Source organism: Ovis canadensis, chromosome 17 (genome assembly GCF_042477335.2).
Source record: "Ovis canadensis isolate MfBH-ARS-UI-01 breed Bighorn chromosome 17, ARS-UI_OviCan_v2, whole genome shotgun sequence".
In the NCBI taxonomy this organism is placed as follows: domain Eukaryota; kingdom Metazoa; phylum Chordata; class Mammalia; order Artiodactyla; family Bovidae; genus Ovis; species Ovis canadensis.
In genome coordinates, this window is record NC_091261.1 from 68,158,593 (window position 1) to 68,174,846 (window position 16,254).

Genomic DNA, 16,254 nt, shown 5'->3' on the forward strand with positions numbered 1-16,254 from the left:
GTACCAAAAAGGCTGCAGCTGACATCCTGAGATTAGCATTGCTGTTGAATACAGGACGCTGAGAGAATTTCCTAATTTCACAAGAGAGGTGAGGAGAATGAGGATGTAACCTTAGTTTGAGAAAAAAATCACGCAAGAGGTCCGAATCTGAGATCTCTGTCTCTAAGAACTTATGGCAAGTTCTTCCCCATCTGGAGTCTCAATCTCCTCATCTGTAAAATGTAAGGTTAATCTAGTAACTTCCACTCTTACTGCTTATTGGGTCAAGGAGTGCTTAGGAAATCATATTAATGCTCTGCCCCCCTCCTTGTGTAAATGCACATATGCATGTACTCACAAAATTTTTGGCACACAATTTCAGGATTTCAGGGATTCCTGAGCCCTGTAGGGGGCCCATAGACTCCATATTATGATGGAATAGAAAATGCCTGGAGTCCCTTTCAACTTCCAATTACTAAAATTATAGCTGGTGATCAGGCCAACTGAAACAAAAGTACACTGTAGTATCTGGAAAGTGATAAAAGCAAAGACTTTGAGCTCTCATTATTTGTAGGTGATATGATTGCTTAAAAAAATCCGACACAAAAATCTTGTGGCTATTAAGAGTTTACAAAAAAGCAAAGATTTTAAGTTCCAACAAACTTGATTGGAATCCCCACCGTTGACACTAGCTGGATAAGCTTCCATGACTTAATATGTTTGAGCCTCAGTTTCAGCATCTATAAAATGCACATATTATTATCACATCCTTCATATTTGTTGCGAGAACAAAATTAGAGTTCAGTAAAGTTCTTACATATAAAAATATTTGAAATATTAGGTTGAACTATAGGAAATTATTGTATTTGATACTTTCAAAACTGCTAATTCCATATATTTCAGCCTATTTAATACAAATTTACTAAAAGATATTGCTTGGCTAGCTGATCATGTATTCAGTAAATATTTACTCTGTGTTTACTAGGTGCTGATCTAAGAAGAGAGCCAATTGTGTCTTTCAAATCAAATCAGACTTATGCTGCCTTAGAGTTAAGTGACCAGCAGATGTACACCAAGTTCATACTTCCCTTAGGAAACTATTTTCCTTTCCGTCCTTGGCTCTTGTCCCTACATCCATGCTAATACAAGATAATTGCAATTCCACTTAGCTAATCTGAGTCTTGATCTTTTACTTAAGTTTAATCCATTTACATTTATTATTATTACCAATATATCTGACATATGCAAGTTATCCCTGCCGTTGCAAGTTTGTGTTTTCTACTTAATGTGTTCTCCCTTTGCTGAAATTCATTTGTAATTGATTCAAGCCTCTGTGGATGCTGTTATCTATTTGCAAGGAACTTTCGAGTTAAGGAGGGCTTTCCTGGTGGCTCAGATGGTAAGGAATCTGCCTGCAGTGTGAGAGGCCCGGGTTTGATCCGTGGGTCAGGAAGATCCCTGGGAGAAGGGAATGGCTACTCCAGTATTCGTGCCTGGAGAATTCCGTGGACAGAGGAACCTGGTAGGCTACCGTCCATGGCTTCGCAGAGTTGGACATGACTGAGCGACTAACACTTTGAGTTAAGGGAGCAGATATAATCTTTCTTTCTTCTTTTTCCTTCCATGAGCGCCTTTTGCCATCCTCTTGACCCAGCTTCCCTGCACCAGAGGCACCCAAGGATGCCAGGCATGAGGAGAAACTAAATTAAATCTCCATTACCAGTGAGCTGCTATCTGGATGATACTGTTCTTGATGCCCTCCTGAAAATAAAGACTCAACATTACCACTGCAGTTGACATTCACAGTTCACAAAGTGCTCTTTCCAGCATCCGTCTTATTTAATCTTCACAAAAACCTTCCAAGTAGTTGTTATTACCTTTTCAATTTCACAAAAGGAAATTGAGATTCAAAATGTGAAAGATGACTTGCCCAAGATCAAATGCCCGGTAAATAGCACAGCTGGGGAAATGAGCCAAATCAATTCTATTTGCTGTTATCCCCCTTAATTCTCAGAATTAAGAAAGTAATGGCATCAGGAAATGTTGCCTCTTGAAATATACTAAAATGCAGTTAAATTATTTATTACTGCCCAAGAAGGACAATTCTGTCAAATGAGTTTCATTCACTCTTTTCCTTTCCTTCACCCCATCATGTTCTATCTGCTTGTAGAAGCCAGAGCTGAAAAGTTATTCTGGATACCTCCTTCTTTCAAACCCCAGGTTTCAGTCACCAAATCTTGTTGACTCAACCTCCCAAATCTCTCTCTTTTTTTCTCAGATTCATATTCCTTTATTTATTTTTTTTAATTTATTTATTTTACTTTACAATATTGTATTGGTTTTGCCATACATTGACATGAACCTGCCATGGGTGTACATGTGTTCCCCATCCTGAACCCTTCTTCCACCTCCCTCCCCATCCCATCCCTCTGGGTCATCCCAGTGCACCAGCCCTGAGCACCCTGTATCATCATATTCCTTTAAAAATTGTTGTGTGTCCTTTAAAAATTGTTGGGCTTCCCTAGTGGCTGAGCTGATAAAGAATCCGCCTGCGATGTGGGAGACCTGAGCTCGATCCCTGGGTTGGGAAGATCCCCTGGAGAAGGGAATAGCCACCCACTTCAGTATTCTGGCCTGGAGAATTGTATGGACTGTGTAGTCCATGGTGTTGCAAAGAGTTGGACCCAAATATCTCTTAAATCTACCCACTTTCTTCCTTCCTCCCTAATCCTGACCACCATCATCTCTCATCTCTGGCCTGCAGCAGCCTCCTAACTGAGCTCCCCATAGCCAGCCTTGCCTTTCCACCCATCTTCTATCTAGCATCTTAATAAAATCTAAATCTAACCACAGAACATCTCTTCTCAAATACCTGCAGTGTTTGCCATCGCCGTGAAAATAAGATCCAAAATCTTTCTCTTGGCCCTCAAGATAACTGCATGATCTAGCTCCTGGAGATCCCTCCAGCTTTATAAGACCTTGGCTTTCTTCTCCTGTCACAGTGGACATTGTCCAGTGCCTCCAACCTGCTCCCTCCCACACCTCAGTGCTTTGTCTCTCCCATCCTTTGCTCCCACCACCCACCCTTTCATCTGGCCAATTCTGTATTCCTGACTCTTCCTCCAGGAAGCCTTCCCTGACTACCACCACTCTGACTATGTTAAGTGTCCTCCCGTGCTCCCATTAGCACCCTGTTTTTCCACTTTGTCCTACTCACTATACTTGTCATTAATCTCTCTCTCCACTCCCGGCTTCCCTCCTGGCTTGGGAGATCCGAGGGTAGGAATGCTGTCTGTCTTGTCTACCTTACATTCTCAGTACCAAGCTTCTTGCTGGCCCAGTTGAGATCTTCGTAAGGGTTAGTGAATGACTAGATGACGTGAATGACAAAAGAAAGAAGAGAGGAAGGGAAGGAGCAAAAAGAAGTGGAAGAAGAAAAGAAAGTAAAAGAGGGTAAGGTGTATTGAGGATAGGAAATATGTGCCATCTTCTTGTAGTGATTCTTAAGAAATGTTTCAGAGACCACTGGTAATATATGTTTCCTTTAAAAAAAATTTATACCAGATCTTGGTTATGGCACTGGGGATCTTTAGTTGTGGCCTTTGAACCTTTAGTTGTGGAACTTGTTAATAGTTCCCTGACCAGGGATCGAACTGAGGCCCCCTGCATGGGAAGCATAGTCTTAGCCACTGGGCCACCAGGGGAGCCCCAGTTTGCTTCTTTTTTATAGTAAGGAGGCTGTCCTCTTGCCCATGATTCTGTTCACCTATCTGGGCTGACACACTTCATTTTCTTTGAGGTGTCATCTAAAGTGACTCTTAAAATAATAGAAGCACCATGCACTTTACGTGGACTATCCCATCAGATGTTTTCCATCCACTTATTCCATGTAACTTATTTCTCCTGCTTGATGGATGAGGAATCTGAGGCTAAAATGTGGTGGAGGAGGGTCACAAACCCTTGTCTTTGCAACCACAGTGCAAATGCCTTCAACCCCTACCTGACAATGTCGGTGGTGGGGTGTGTCTGGCAAGGACAGGGGCAGAGGTACATCCTTGCGGACTTTGCGCCCCTGAGGGGTCCACGGATGGAAGAATTTAAGACCCCAGCCCCCAACCCTGGAATTTTCAGTCTGTGTGATGGATATAGTGCTCTACAGCCGGCTGAACTTGTTCATAAAAATGAGCTTTGCAAAATGAAGAGGAATGAACGTTTCATAATTCCCCAGATCTATTCCAACACGGGGCTGACAGCTGTGAAACTCCCTCCTGATGATGGACTGGACCAGTGATACCCCATCCCCCTCCCACTGGTGATGACTCATCACGAAGTCCCAGGGCCCAATTTCCTGGCTGTCTCTCGAGTGCCACATTCCGACACAACGCATCCCGTTCTCTTGGTATTCCAAAACAGGAGCCCGTGACAGGCTCCCATTCCATTGGCAAGCAGGGCCAACCTGTGTGTCCACAGCACTGACCTAATCCTCCTGCACAAAGTACTTTAAGCAACATATGTCCATTGGATGCTCCAGACAGCCAGTAGAATAACATCTGCTTGCACTTTAATAATTGGTAAAAGAAGTGAGGCGGGGGAGGACCCATTTACTGAGCACCTACCATTCTGTATGGTGCATTGTAAGAACTCGGGAAATACTCATTATTATCTCATGCCATCCTCACACACACATGCCCTGAGGAGATGCTATTATCACTCCCATTTCATAGATGCAAAACTGTGACTCAAAGAGGTTAAGTAACTTGCTGATCGTCACAAAGCTACATGGAGAAGCTAGGGTTCAAATACAAAATAATCTGACTTCAATTTAAGTTTTTTAAAAAGTTATATTTTCTAAAATATTGCTGATTTTTTAAATGTTTTGTTTTTCCAGATTTAAGGAAACCTTTTTCTCTTTTCTCTTAAGCTATCTCTGATTTACAGCAATTTGATAAAATGTATCTTTGGGAAAATGATGAAACATTTTTACTTTTTTCCCTACCTGATCCCCCCCACCCCAGAATTCAGAGACTGAGTATTCTTATTTTCATAACAATATAGTTATTTGTCTAAGTTCACTAACAATCTTTTTGTTCATTGGAGTTTAGATTTGTCCTTTTATTAAAGCTGATATAAAACCATAGTAAAAAATAAACAATAGGAAAGAATATATAATAAAAGTGAACTTCCTCCTCCCACCTAACCTTTTGCCTCCCGGTCTCCTTTCCCAGCAGCCACCTGTGACCAACATCTTGAGTGTTTTTCCAGAGATATTGAGTACGTCTCCAAGCTTACGTGGAAGTATAGACAAATACATGCAATGGTCTACAAATATATTTATGTATTGGTGTTCTCTACCTTGCTTTTTAATTTAACTATGTCTTAAGAATCATTCGCCATTGGTCCTTTATTGTTTATTATTATTATTGGCTGTGCCCCACAACATGTGGGATCCTAGTTCCCCAACCAGGGATCAAACCAGCGCCCCCTCAATTGGAAGCTGGTAGGCTTAACCACTGGATGGCCAGGGAAGTGCCCCCTTATTGGTCCTTATAGATCTAATCTCCCCTTGTTTAATGCCTGCGTTGTATTCCATTGCATGGATGTGCCATAGTTTATGTAGCAGTTCTGTATTAATGGATACTCAGATTTTCTAGTCTCTTGATATTCTGAACAACCCTGTGTGTGTGTGTGTGTGTGTGTGTTGTGTGTATGTGTGTGTAAGGATGGTCCTTCCAGTTTATCCTAAGAATTGAATTGCCAGGCCAAAAATTCCATGTGTTTTCAATTTTGGTGTGGATACTGTCAATCTGCTGTACAGAGAGGCTATACAAGGCACGATAGATGAGAGAGTAAATTTCTCAAAGCCTCACATCAGAGTGTACTGTCAAACTCTAAACGGCCCTTCATCCTCACGCTCCCAACTCTGAACGATGCTCCTTCCTGCCCTGGTGATCTGAGCATTAGATCTGAGACGATCGGGAACAAACTGTGGCCGTGAAACTGGGGAATTATGTGACTGGGGAGAGCCCCCTGGCACCAGGGTGTTTGTGTCTCTGGGATCCCCAAGACACAGAATGCCAACCTACCCCTACCCCCCACCAGCAGCTTGCAGAGGTTGGAGGATTTGTAGCTATGACTTGCCAGCGTGGGAGAAAGCACGTCATTTTGATTCCCGGGGCGTGTTCTCTCTGGGGAAAGACTGCAAATTAGCAGTTCAGGAGATGTAAGGAAGTCGGTTGGTTGCTGTGTTTTGTGGTTTGGTGTTTTGTGTTGTTTTTTTTTTTTAAGAGCACAATTGGGTTACAGTTTTGGTCTTTTGTTTGTGTTGGGGGTGGCAGTATCCTGTTTTGCTTTTCAAGGCATGAAGGGCTTGGGATTTGTTTTTAAATGAGATTGGAGGGACATGGGAACCAGAGTTGTGACTCCTTTAGAGATTTTGTGGGTGCTTGAAGTGAAAACAGCCAGTTTACAGGCTGTGTTGTTTTCTTTAATATTTAATGGTATACACATTTAGATGATTTTAAAGTAATAATTTGCTGTTGTTGTTCAGTTGCTAAGTTGTCTTTGTGACCCCGTGGACTGTAGCACACCAGGCTTCCCTGTCTTTCACTATCTCCCGGAGTTTACTAAACCTCATGTCCATTGAGTTGGTGATGCTCTCCAACCATCTCACCCTCTGTCGTCCCCTTCTCCTCCTGCCCTCAATCTTTCCCAGCATCAGGGTCTTTTCCAGTGAGTCAGCTCTTCGCATCAGGTGGCCAAAGTATTGGAGCTTCAGCATCAGTCCTTCTAATGAATATTCAGAGTTGATTTTCTTTAGGATGGACTGGTTGGATCTCCTTGCAGTCCAAGGAACTCTCAAGAGTCTTCTCCAACACCACAATTCAAAAGCATCAATTCTTTGGCCCTCATTCTTCTTTATGGTCCACCTCTCACATCTGTACAAGACTGCTAGAAAAACCATAGCTTTGACTATATGGACCTTTGTCAGCAAAGTGCCTTCGGTTTTTAATATACTGTCTAGGTTTGTCATAGCATTTCTTCCAAGGAACAAGCATCATTTCATGGCTGTGTGACCATCAGCAGTGATTTTGGAGCCCGAGAAAATAAAAATCTGTCAAGGTAGTCAATGCATTGTCTCCCTCCTACTAGTGATGTCCTGAATTCCATCTAAGATGTAGTCAGTGATACCCATTCCTTCCAGAACATTCTCTCCACTTACATATACAGAATATATGCTTTTGCACCATTCTTTTTTCACTTAGTGGTATATCTTGGAGCTCATATCCCACCTGTAAAAAGAGATCTGTGTCACTTATTAAATGAAACATTTGTTGCACAGGTGGGTTAGATTTCAAATGACATTCAGACAGCAAGCTGTTGGGTTCTGGACAACCAGCCTAGGTGACACCCTACTCTCTCTCTTTACATGGTTTGAGGTGGGTTTTCTTTCTCCCCCCACTCCTGCTATCCAGTGATCAACCTTAAAAAATGGCGAGATGTTTGCTTTTACCCTCTATGTCATTTTCTGACTTCTTTAGAAAGCAGAATTATCTTCTTCCTGCCTCGGTTATCAGTAGATGCTTGAGGGGACCTAAGGGGCAGTGGGGTGCAGGGAGGCCCTCTGGTTCAGGCACCATGAGGGCGAGACTCTAGACCTCCACTACCCAATGGCAACACAATATGAGCACATATCTGACTTTTGAACTGTATAGTGGTTGCACATAAAAGCATCGAAAGCAACAGTTGAAATTATTTTTTCATAACTATGCTTAATCCAGTATACCCAAAGCATTATCCTTTCAACATGTGGTCATATTGTAAAATTATTGAGCTATTTGACATTCTTTTTTTCCCTCCTAGTCTTCGAGACCCCATGTAGATTTCACCCTTAGGTCACATCTCCAGGAACCAGCCACAGTTTAGGGGTTCAAAGGCCGCATGTGGCTGGTGGCTGCCCTATTGGACAGACAGCTCTTGACACCCCAACTGTGGCTGATCCATGTTGAATGAGTACCCTCCTCCCTTCTCCAGGCCTCTATTTCCTTATTTTTGAGTGTGGGAGTTGGACAATCTTTCGGATTTTAATGGCTCTTCATCATCCTCGTGTCCGTGGACTTTCAGTGCTAAAAATGAAATGAATGGGTAGCTTAATCTCAACCTCTGTAAAATGGAGACCATTGAATGTGATGAGTCAGGGTGAGAATGAAAAGTATGGCAGCCAATGAGAGTGTGCTGGGGGGAGGCGTTGTCTTAGGAGATCGTCTTTAGGATTAGGTGTGTACCCAGCACCCGCTCGCTTAGAGCCAGGGCAGTCTTCCAGTTTGCTTCTCGGAACCCGTCACCTTGTCTTTCTGTAACTGCTGTAGTTTAGTTGCTCAGTCATGTCTGACTCTTGCGACCCCGAAGACTGTAGCCTACAAGACTCCTCTGTCTATGGGATGTCCAAGGCAAGAATACTGGAGTGGGTTGCCATATCCTTCTCCAGGGGAATCTTCCCAACCCAGGGATTGAACCTGTATCTCCTGCTTCACTGGCAGATTTTTTTCCTGCTGAACCAGCTGGGAAGCCTGTCTTTCTGCAAAATGGGGGTAAAAATGACATGTGGTTTACATGGTCACTGTCAGGATGAAATAAGACACCCATGTGGAAGACTCAGCGCCGTGCTTGCGTGCATGCTCAGTCATGTCCGACTCTTTGTGTCCCTGTGAACTGTAGCCCACCGGGCTCCTCTGCCCATGGGATTCTCCAGGCAAGAATACTGGAGTGGGTTGCCATGCCCTCCTCCAGGAGATCTTCCTGACCCAGGAAGTGAACCCATGTCTCTTATGTCTCCTGCACTGGCAGGCTAAACTCTCCATCCCTGGGAACTGCTCCCATCACCATCCTGGATGCAGACGTGGGCCCAGAATGGGGCGGGGGTGGCGTGCCCAAGGTCACACAGTGAGATGGTAGTAGCAGACGCTGGCCTATTTTGGCTCCCTCCTTCTCCCTGGCAGTCGTCCTCGAAAGTCAGCCGTGAATTTCCTCCACAGCAAGGTACTCCCGAAACCACTGAACTACTCCAGCGAGGCCTGGGTCCAAGTATTGTTTCCATGGTATGTGCCGTGGTGTGCACACGCATGTGCTGTGTTTAAAATCACACTCCAAGAGTCGGAGGCTGGGTTGGCAGGATCCCCAGCACCCGTCTCCCTGTATTCAGCGCCTCGTGCCATGAGCGGCGTGAGATTTCTCTGTGCTTTCAAGCACCGGCCCCCTCCTGGCCCATGACATGCCTTTGGAGAGGCTGCCGCAGAGTAGCAAGTGCCCTGAGTCAAGGGCCAGGAAGCCGGAACCATTACATGTTACACGACAGTGGTAAGAAGCCATTTCTTCTGAGCATTCCTTCTGTGACATTACTGAAACCCGTGCGCTTAACTATTTTATTCGGTCCTCCCAGTTACCCAGGATGTGAAGAGTTACTTAAGGAGCCCATCTTACACATACAGAAACTGAGGTTCAGGGAAAATAAAGAACTCACCCAGAAATACACAGATAGAGCCAGAAAGGGCCTTAAAAATCTTCCCTGTGGCAGAAGGGTAGCCAGCTGTCCTGGAGGCCCAGGTTTGAGGAGACAGTGTGGATACTGGACATTCACAAAGCAGGACAGACACATCTCCATCTGGCATCTTAGTACATTCTTTGCAGATGTCAAACCTGATCCTGGTCAGGATGGGGGTGAAGATGTGTTTGGGGAGGGAAAAGAGGGATATTATTAGGGGGGGTTGTCATTAAGATTAGGATCGACCCTGATAGAGGCTCAGAATGCACTTGCTTAGACCTAGAGCCTATTTACCCCACCCTGTCTCAGTAGATGCTGAATTTCACTGCTTCTTTGAAGCCCTGCCTCTTTCCATTCCTTCTAAAGATCAAGTTGTCTTTCTAGGGCCAAGGTCTAAAAAACAGCACTTCAATTTCCCTATTCCCAGCCAGCCAGCAGCCCCATCCCACCCCTCTCCCCGCTGCTGATTTAGAAAGCAGCTGAGAAAGAGGGAAGAAGCTAGGAGTGGCCAGGGAGATCTGCGGGTTTGCCTTGTTTCTTTTTTCTTAAGCCAAGTCCCAGCTCTGTCCTTTGGTAAGTTGTGTTTTTCTTATTTATTTTTTATTGGAGGATAATTGCCTTACAGAATTTTATTGTTTTCTGTCAATCCTCAACATGAATCAGCCATAGATACACATATATCCCCTCCCTCTTGAACCTCCCTCCCATCTTCCTCCCCATCTCACCCCTCTAGGTTGATCCAGAGCCCCTGTTTGAGTTTCCTGAGCCATGCAGCAAATTCCCATTGGCTATCTATTTTACATATGGTAACGTGAGTTTCCCTGTTACTCTTTTTTTTTTTTGCATTTTTTTTTAATTTTTATTTTTCCTTTATTTTGCTTTACAATACTGTATTGGTTTTGCCATGCACATCTCACCCTCTCCTCCCCCATCCCCATGTAAGTCTGTTCTCTATGTCTGTTTCTCCATTGATGCCCTGCAAAAAAAATCCTTCAGTACCGTTTTTCTAGGTTCTGTATATATGCGTTAGAATATGGTATTTATCTTTCTCTTTCCGACTCACTTCACTCTGTATAATAGGTTCTAGGTTCATCCACCTCATTAGAACTCACTCAAAGGAGTTCCTTTTTATGGCTGAGTAATATTCCACATCTCTCAATCGTGTCCGACTTGTTTGCGACCCCATGGACTATAGCTTGCCAGCCTTCTCTGTCCATGGAATTTCGCAGGCAAGAATTCTGGAGTGGGTTGCCATTTCCTCCTCCAGGGGATCTTCCCGACCCAGGGATCAAACCCATGTCTCCTGCATCTCCTGCGGAGATTGGCGGGCGGATTCTTTACCACTGAGCCACCGTGTATATGCACCACAACTTCTTTATCCATTCATGTGTCAATGGACGTCTAGGTTGCTTCCATGTCCTAACTATTGTAAATAGTGCTGCAGTGAACAATGGGATGCATTTGTCTCTTTCAACTTTGGTTCCCTCAGGATATGTGCCTAGGAGTGGGGTTGCTGGGTCATATGGTGGTTTTATTCCTAGTATTTTAAGGACTCTCCATTCTGTTTTCCATAGTGGCTTTATCAATTTACATTCTCACCAACAGTGCAAGAGCGTTCCCTTTTCTCCACACCCTCTCCAGCATTTATTTTTTAATGCAGTGTTTTTTTAGTGTAATGCCTCAACTAGTTATTTTTCTTAATAATTTTATTTAATTTTGGCTATATTGAGTCTTCGTTGCTGTGAGGGCTTTTCTCTAGTTGCGAGGAGTGGGGGCTAATCTCTAGTTGTGGGGCGGGCTTCTCATTGTGGTGGTTCTCTTGCAGAGCCGGGGGCTCTAGGGCAAGCAGGCTTCAGTAATTGTGGCACGTGGGCGCAGTGGTTGCGGTTCCCAGGCTCTGGAGCACAGATGCCATAGTTGTGGTGGACGGGCTTAGTTGTTCTATGGCACAAGGGGTCTTCCCAGATCAGGGACTGAACCCATGTCATCTGCACTGGCAGGCGGATTCTTTACCACTGAGCCACCAGGAAAGTCCCTTTGGTAAGTTCTGGCTGTAGCCAGTATGGGGTAGAAGCAAGCTAGGGGCCTCCACCTCCCGAAGAGCTCACCTTCAAGTCCCTTCTTGAATTAAAGAATGGAGCCTAGTGCCACACTAGAACACTCAAGAGATCTGGAGGTCCCAGCTGTCTCTGCCTTCAACTAAATCCTGGGTTTGGTACCCAGAAGAAATGGGTACCACGAGAGCTCCGGGAGAGTTAAGAAACCAGAGCCCAGGGTGGGGCGGGTAGGGAGGTGGACCAATCCTCCCCAGTGAGGAAGGACATAGCAGTTTGGGCTGGTTTTCTCTGCAAGCCAGAAGGCCGGCAGCAAGATGCTGAAAGACACTCAGCCTGTCAACACACGGGCCACACAGGCTCATACACACAGCATAGAAATGACACAGCAGGAGGGCGATGCATGAATGCACAGAGAGAAACACACACGCACACACACACACAGCGACGCCAGATGGAGAAAGCAGCCCAGGCTGGGTCTGGGTATTCATGACTCCCTCACCCACACAGAGGGGCTGGCAGAGTTACATAACGCAAGCTGTAAAAGGGAGAGGCTGAACTTGCTAACCACCGCCCTCCCCTGTGGGATCTGGGAGGTAGCACCTCTTTCTCGGGGTGTGGGGAGAGTTGTCCTTACCCACCCCCTGCTTTGAGAGGCGGCAGGAGTTTATCAGCAGCCTCAGCCCTGGGGTGACCCCGGAAAGCCTCTAAAAGGGGAACAAGGGAGTGTCGCTTTGTCAGTAGTGGCGGATAAGGGCTCCCTCCTTGCGTGAAGGAGTTTTGAGGATGCTGATGGCAAGGGGTACCAGGGCAGAGAGGAAACTGTGGCTGGAGCTGGCAGGTAGGAAAAGAGATGAAGGGATTTTCTGCTACCTCCCACCCTGCCCCTCTCCACCTGCAACCCACAGGTCACCTGCCCCAACCCAGACACAAGATGTGCTTCCATAGCTGCTCGGGCCCATGCCGTGGGTGCTGGGTGCACGCACCTCACCTGGGCTACTGCGTCTTCACTTGGCCTCCTTGTGGTCCTCCGGCACTCCAACCGCTTCTCTGAGTCTGGTGAAGCTGGTGGGAGTTGCAAAAGTCACTAGATTATATATTGTTAAAAACTAGAGCATTTAAAAGCTCAGACTTGAGAATGGAGCACATCTGAGTTCAAATCCTCCCCCCACCGTCCTTCTCCACCTGACGTTGGGCAAGTCCCTGAACCTTCCCAAGTTTCAGTCTTCTCGTCTGTGGAAGGGTTAACTGTGAAGATCAAAGGAGGGAAAAATACACAGTAAGAGCATATGCACTCAGTGAGTGGCCGCTGTCTTTTGGGCTGCTTCTTGTTCCACAGGTATTCGTTGCGCACCAGCTCTGTGTTTATCTAACCCTAGGGGGACACAGTCCACACCTCCTAATGTTTCTCTGTCAGGATTTCAGACAGTCTGCGATACACAAATGCCCTCCAGAGTTTGACGTGGACCTGTGTCTTTGGTATTTCTTATACCAATTTTGGCTTATCATGGGATGGAGTGTGGCCAAGTCTGTCCTTTTGAACCTGAAATAAGTGAATTGTTACAAAAATGACGGTCCTGAAGTCCAGCTGACCTCCCTCATCCGTGGTTCTGTAGAAGGTGACATCATTTCCTGTTGATGGGTTTGTGATGGGGGCTTTGGGAGTGGTGGGAATGGAGAGCCCCACACCCCACGATCCTTGTTGGCCAAGCTCCTGACCTGAGGATGGAAAAATGTTGCAAAAAGCAGAGTCAAAGGCTGCATGACAGGGTTGGAGTGCTGACTTCTTCCAGTGAAAAAAAGATGAGAGGTCTTAGGGTTCTTGCCATTTGATTTCTGGGGCTGACGCCTCTGGTTTCCCCAAAGAGCCCCCCGGTCTCACAGGGCTTTGATCATGGAAATGAAACCAGGCAATATGCAGCCATCTGCGAGTGTGTCCCCCTGGAAGAAGAAGAATTTTTTGTCTAGGTTATCTTCAGAACTCCAGAGCGTCTTATGGCTAGACTTCTCAGTTGGCTGTTTCCCATGTTAGTTTTAAAGGTGGTCTTGGGCATATCACATCCATCTCTCTCTTTTTTTTAATCCTTTTCCTCCCCTCCCTTGTTCCTTCTCTTGACCTCAGGAAGACCTGGATCGGATCTGCCTCTGACGGGCTGACGATGCCCAGTGGATAGTCCATGCTAGCATGCGTCACCCCTAGGCACAGCCACCAGACACGTCTCCTCCCGGATCCGCCTGACCTGTGGCATAGGACTCATCCCACCGCTTCCCCTGACGTCTGCCTGATCAACCATTGCTTCCTTAGAGACTGAGGAAGGAGGCAGACGCAGGAAATCATGCCACCAACGGCCCGACAGCTATGAGCGGGTGACGCCGAGTTGACGTCAGAGGCATAGAAGGCCAGCGCCGAGAGCAGCTGCCCGTCCGGGCTGCAGCCCCGCAGCGCCAGCCCCCGGTGCTTCCTCCCGGCGTGGCCTGAAGCCCAGCTGCTCCTGGGGACCTGACCTCGGCCGGACCCGTTTTGAGGTCTGTGGACCCTTGGACACTAGACACCATGGAGAGCCACATGTTCAGCGTTCAGCAGATCCAACCCAACGTCATTTCTGTCCGCCTCTTCAAGCGCAAAGTGGGGGGCCTGGGATTCCTGGTGAAGGAGAGGGTGAGCAAGCCGCCTGTGATCATCTCTGACCTGATCCGAGGGGGCGCCGCGGAGCAGAGCGGCCTCATCCAGGCCGGGGACATCATTCTCGCCGTCAACGGCCAGCCCTTGGTGGACCTGAGCTATGACAGCGCCCTGGAGGTGCTCAGGGGGATTGCCTCCGAGACCCATGTGGTGCTCATCCTCAGGGGCCCTGAGGGCTTCACCACGCACCTGGAGACCACGTTCACCGGGGACGGGACCCCCAAGACCATCCGGGTGACCCGGCCCCTGGGTCCCCCCACAGCAGCTGTTGACCTGTCCCACCAAGCGTCAGCCGGCAGAGAGCAAACGCCGGCGGTTGACGGGGCCACGGGTCCCGGAAATGGTCCCCAGCATGCTCCAGATCCAGGGCAGGAAGCCAGCTCTCTCGCCCAAGCCAACGGCCTGGCTGCCAGGCCCCCAGGCCAGGACCCAGCCAAGAAAAGCACTGGGGTCGCCCTCCAGGGCAGTGGGGAGAACAATAAACTGCTCAAAGAGATAGAGCCTGTCCTGAACCTTCTCACCAGTGGGGGCAAAGCGATCAACGGAGGGGGACCTGCCAAGACAGAGACCAAGGATGTGGAAGTCCAGGTGGACAGGTAAGCTGCAGGGGGGCCTGTGTGCGCACATGTGTTGTATGCGAGCATGCGTGGTCTCACAGCCCGGGAGCCAAGCTGAGAGTCTCAGGCATCCAAGCACACATACACCCGCTCAACCCCCCTTGCCTCTTGCCCTGGAAATTGCCATTGCGGAATGGAATGGGCACGTCTAGTGCATATCTCTTGCCATGAAACCCAGAGCTCATAATCATGGTAGCTGGGGCCCCATCTTCCAGCACCCCCACAAGGCGGGTATTTTTGCAACCCACATTTCAAGAGTGAGAAGACTAAGGCTCAGATGGTGGGGCCTTCCCTGAGGTCACTGCATGAGGGGAGGTGCCTGGGCATGGCCGACCTGGGTGTGGATGGATGCTGAGAATCTGGGGAGAGCGAGGAAGAGCTGGGTGCTGGGCAACCCTCAGCCCAAACTGGCTCTCTCTTGGGGGCAGCCCATCCAGGGCAAGAAAACTTCGAAAGAGAGAAACTGGAGACGAAGTAGAGAATTAGTCTCCATTCCCCAAAACTCTGGCATTGCTCTGATTACATGCACGCTAAGGCCAGCAGTTGAAGAACAGGATACCAGAGACTTCCCTGGGGGTCCAGTGGTTAGGGCCCCATGCTTCCCCTGAAGGGGCCACAGCTTAAATGCCTGGTCAGGGAGCTAAGATCCCTCATGCCGAGTGGTGTGGCCAAAAAATGTTAAAAAAATATAGCGCTGGGTACCAGCCCCTCTGTATTTGCCGGATTGGCATTTTCTGACCCTCTGGGGAAGGAGGGCTGGCTGCACAGTCGGTGAGGAGCAGATGGGCCAGGTGGTGGGGAAATAGGAGACCCAGGAGACATGAGTTCGATCTTGGGTTGGGAAGATCCCCTGGAGTAGGAAAATGGCAACCCACTCCAGTATCCCTACCTGAAAAATCTCATGGATAGAGGAGCCTGGCAGGCTGCAGTCCAAAAGATAGCAAAGAGAGTGGGTCACAACTGAGCGACTGAGCAAACACACACTTGGAGGGGGCAGGTTGTCCCTCTGCCTTCTTCCACTCCCCTCTAAGGTCTAGCACTGACGCCACAGCCCACAGTGTTACGAGGCAGATCCTGGGAGCCACAGAGGGAGGCTCAGGCCTGAGGGCCCCAGAAATCCAGGCCAAGCTCTCCCAGTCCTCTTCTCAAGGACCCCTGAGAGTCCCAAGGGCATTTAGAGGTCACTGGGAAATCCTGTGGGGGCCTGAATTGACTAGCTCCCAGACCCCTGCGTGTATTCATATAGGAAGTGTTCCCAGAGGACCTACTCTGTGCAGGTACTCTTCTGGGGCCTGGGCTAGAGCAATGAATGGACAAGTCCTCTGGCTTTGGGGGAGTGACTGAAATAGACAAACCCCCTGACTTGGGGAGCTCGCAGTGCAG

The 16,254-nt window shown here is 47.6% G+C and overlaps 1 protein-coding gene across 2 annotated transcripts in view; it reads left to right on the forward strand.

Annotated features, from left to right (window-relative positions):
- The first annotated feature begins 13,693 nt into the window (after positions 1 to 13,693).
- Positions 13,694 to 16,254, forward strand: part of NOS1 (nitric oxide synthase 1) — a 94,132-nt gene continuing 91,571 nt past the window's right edge. For both annotated transcript variants that reach the window (XM_069556602.1, XM_069556601.1), the window contains exon 1: positions 13,694 to 14,850. In XM_069556602.1, coding sequence (XP_069412703.1) covers positions 14,126 to 14,850 — 725 coding nt within the window. In that variant the 5' untranslated portion in view covers positions 13,694 to 14,125. The remainder of the gene's footprint in view (positions 14,851 to 16,254) is intronic.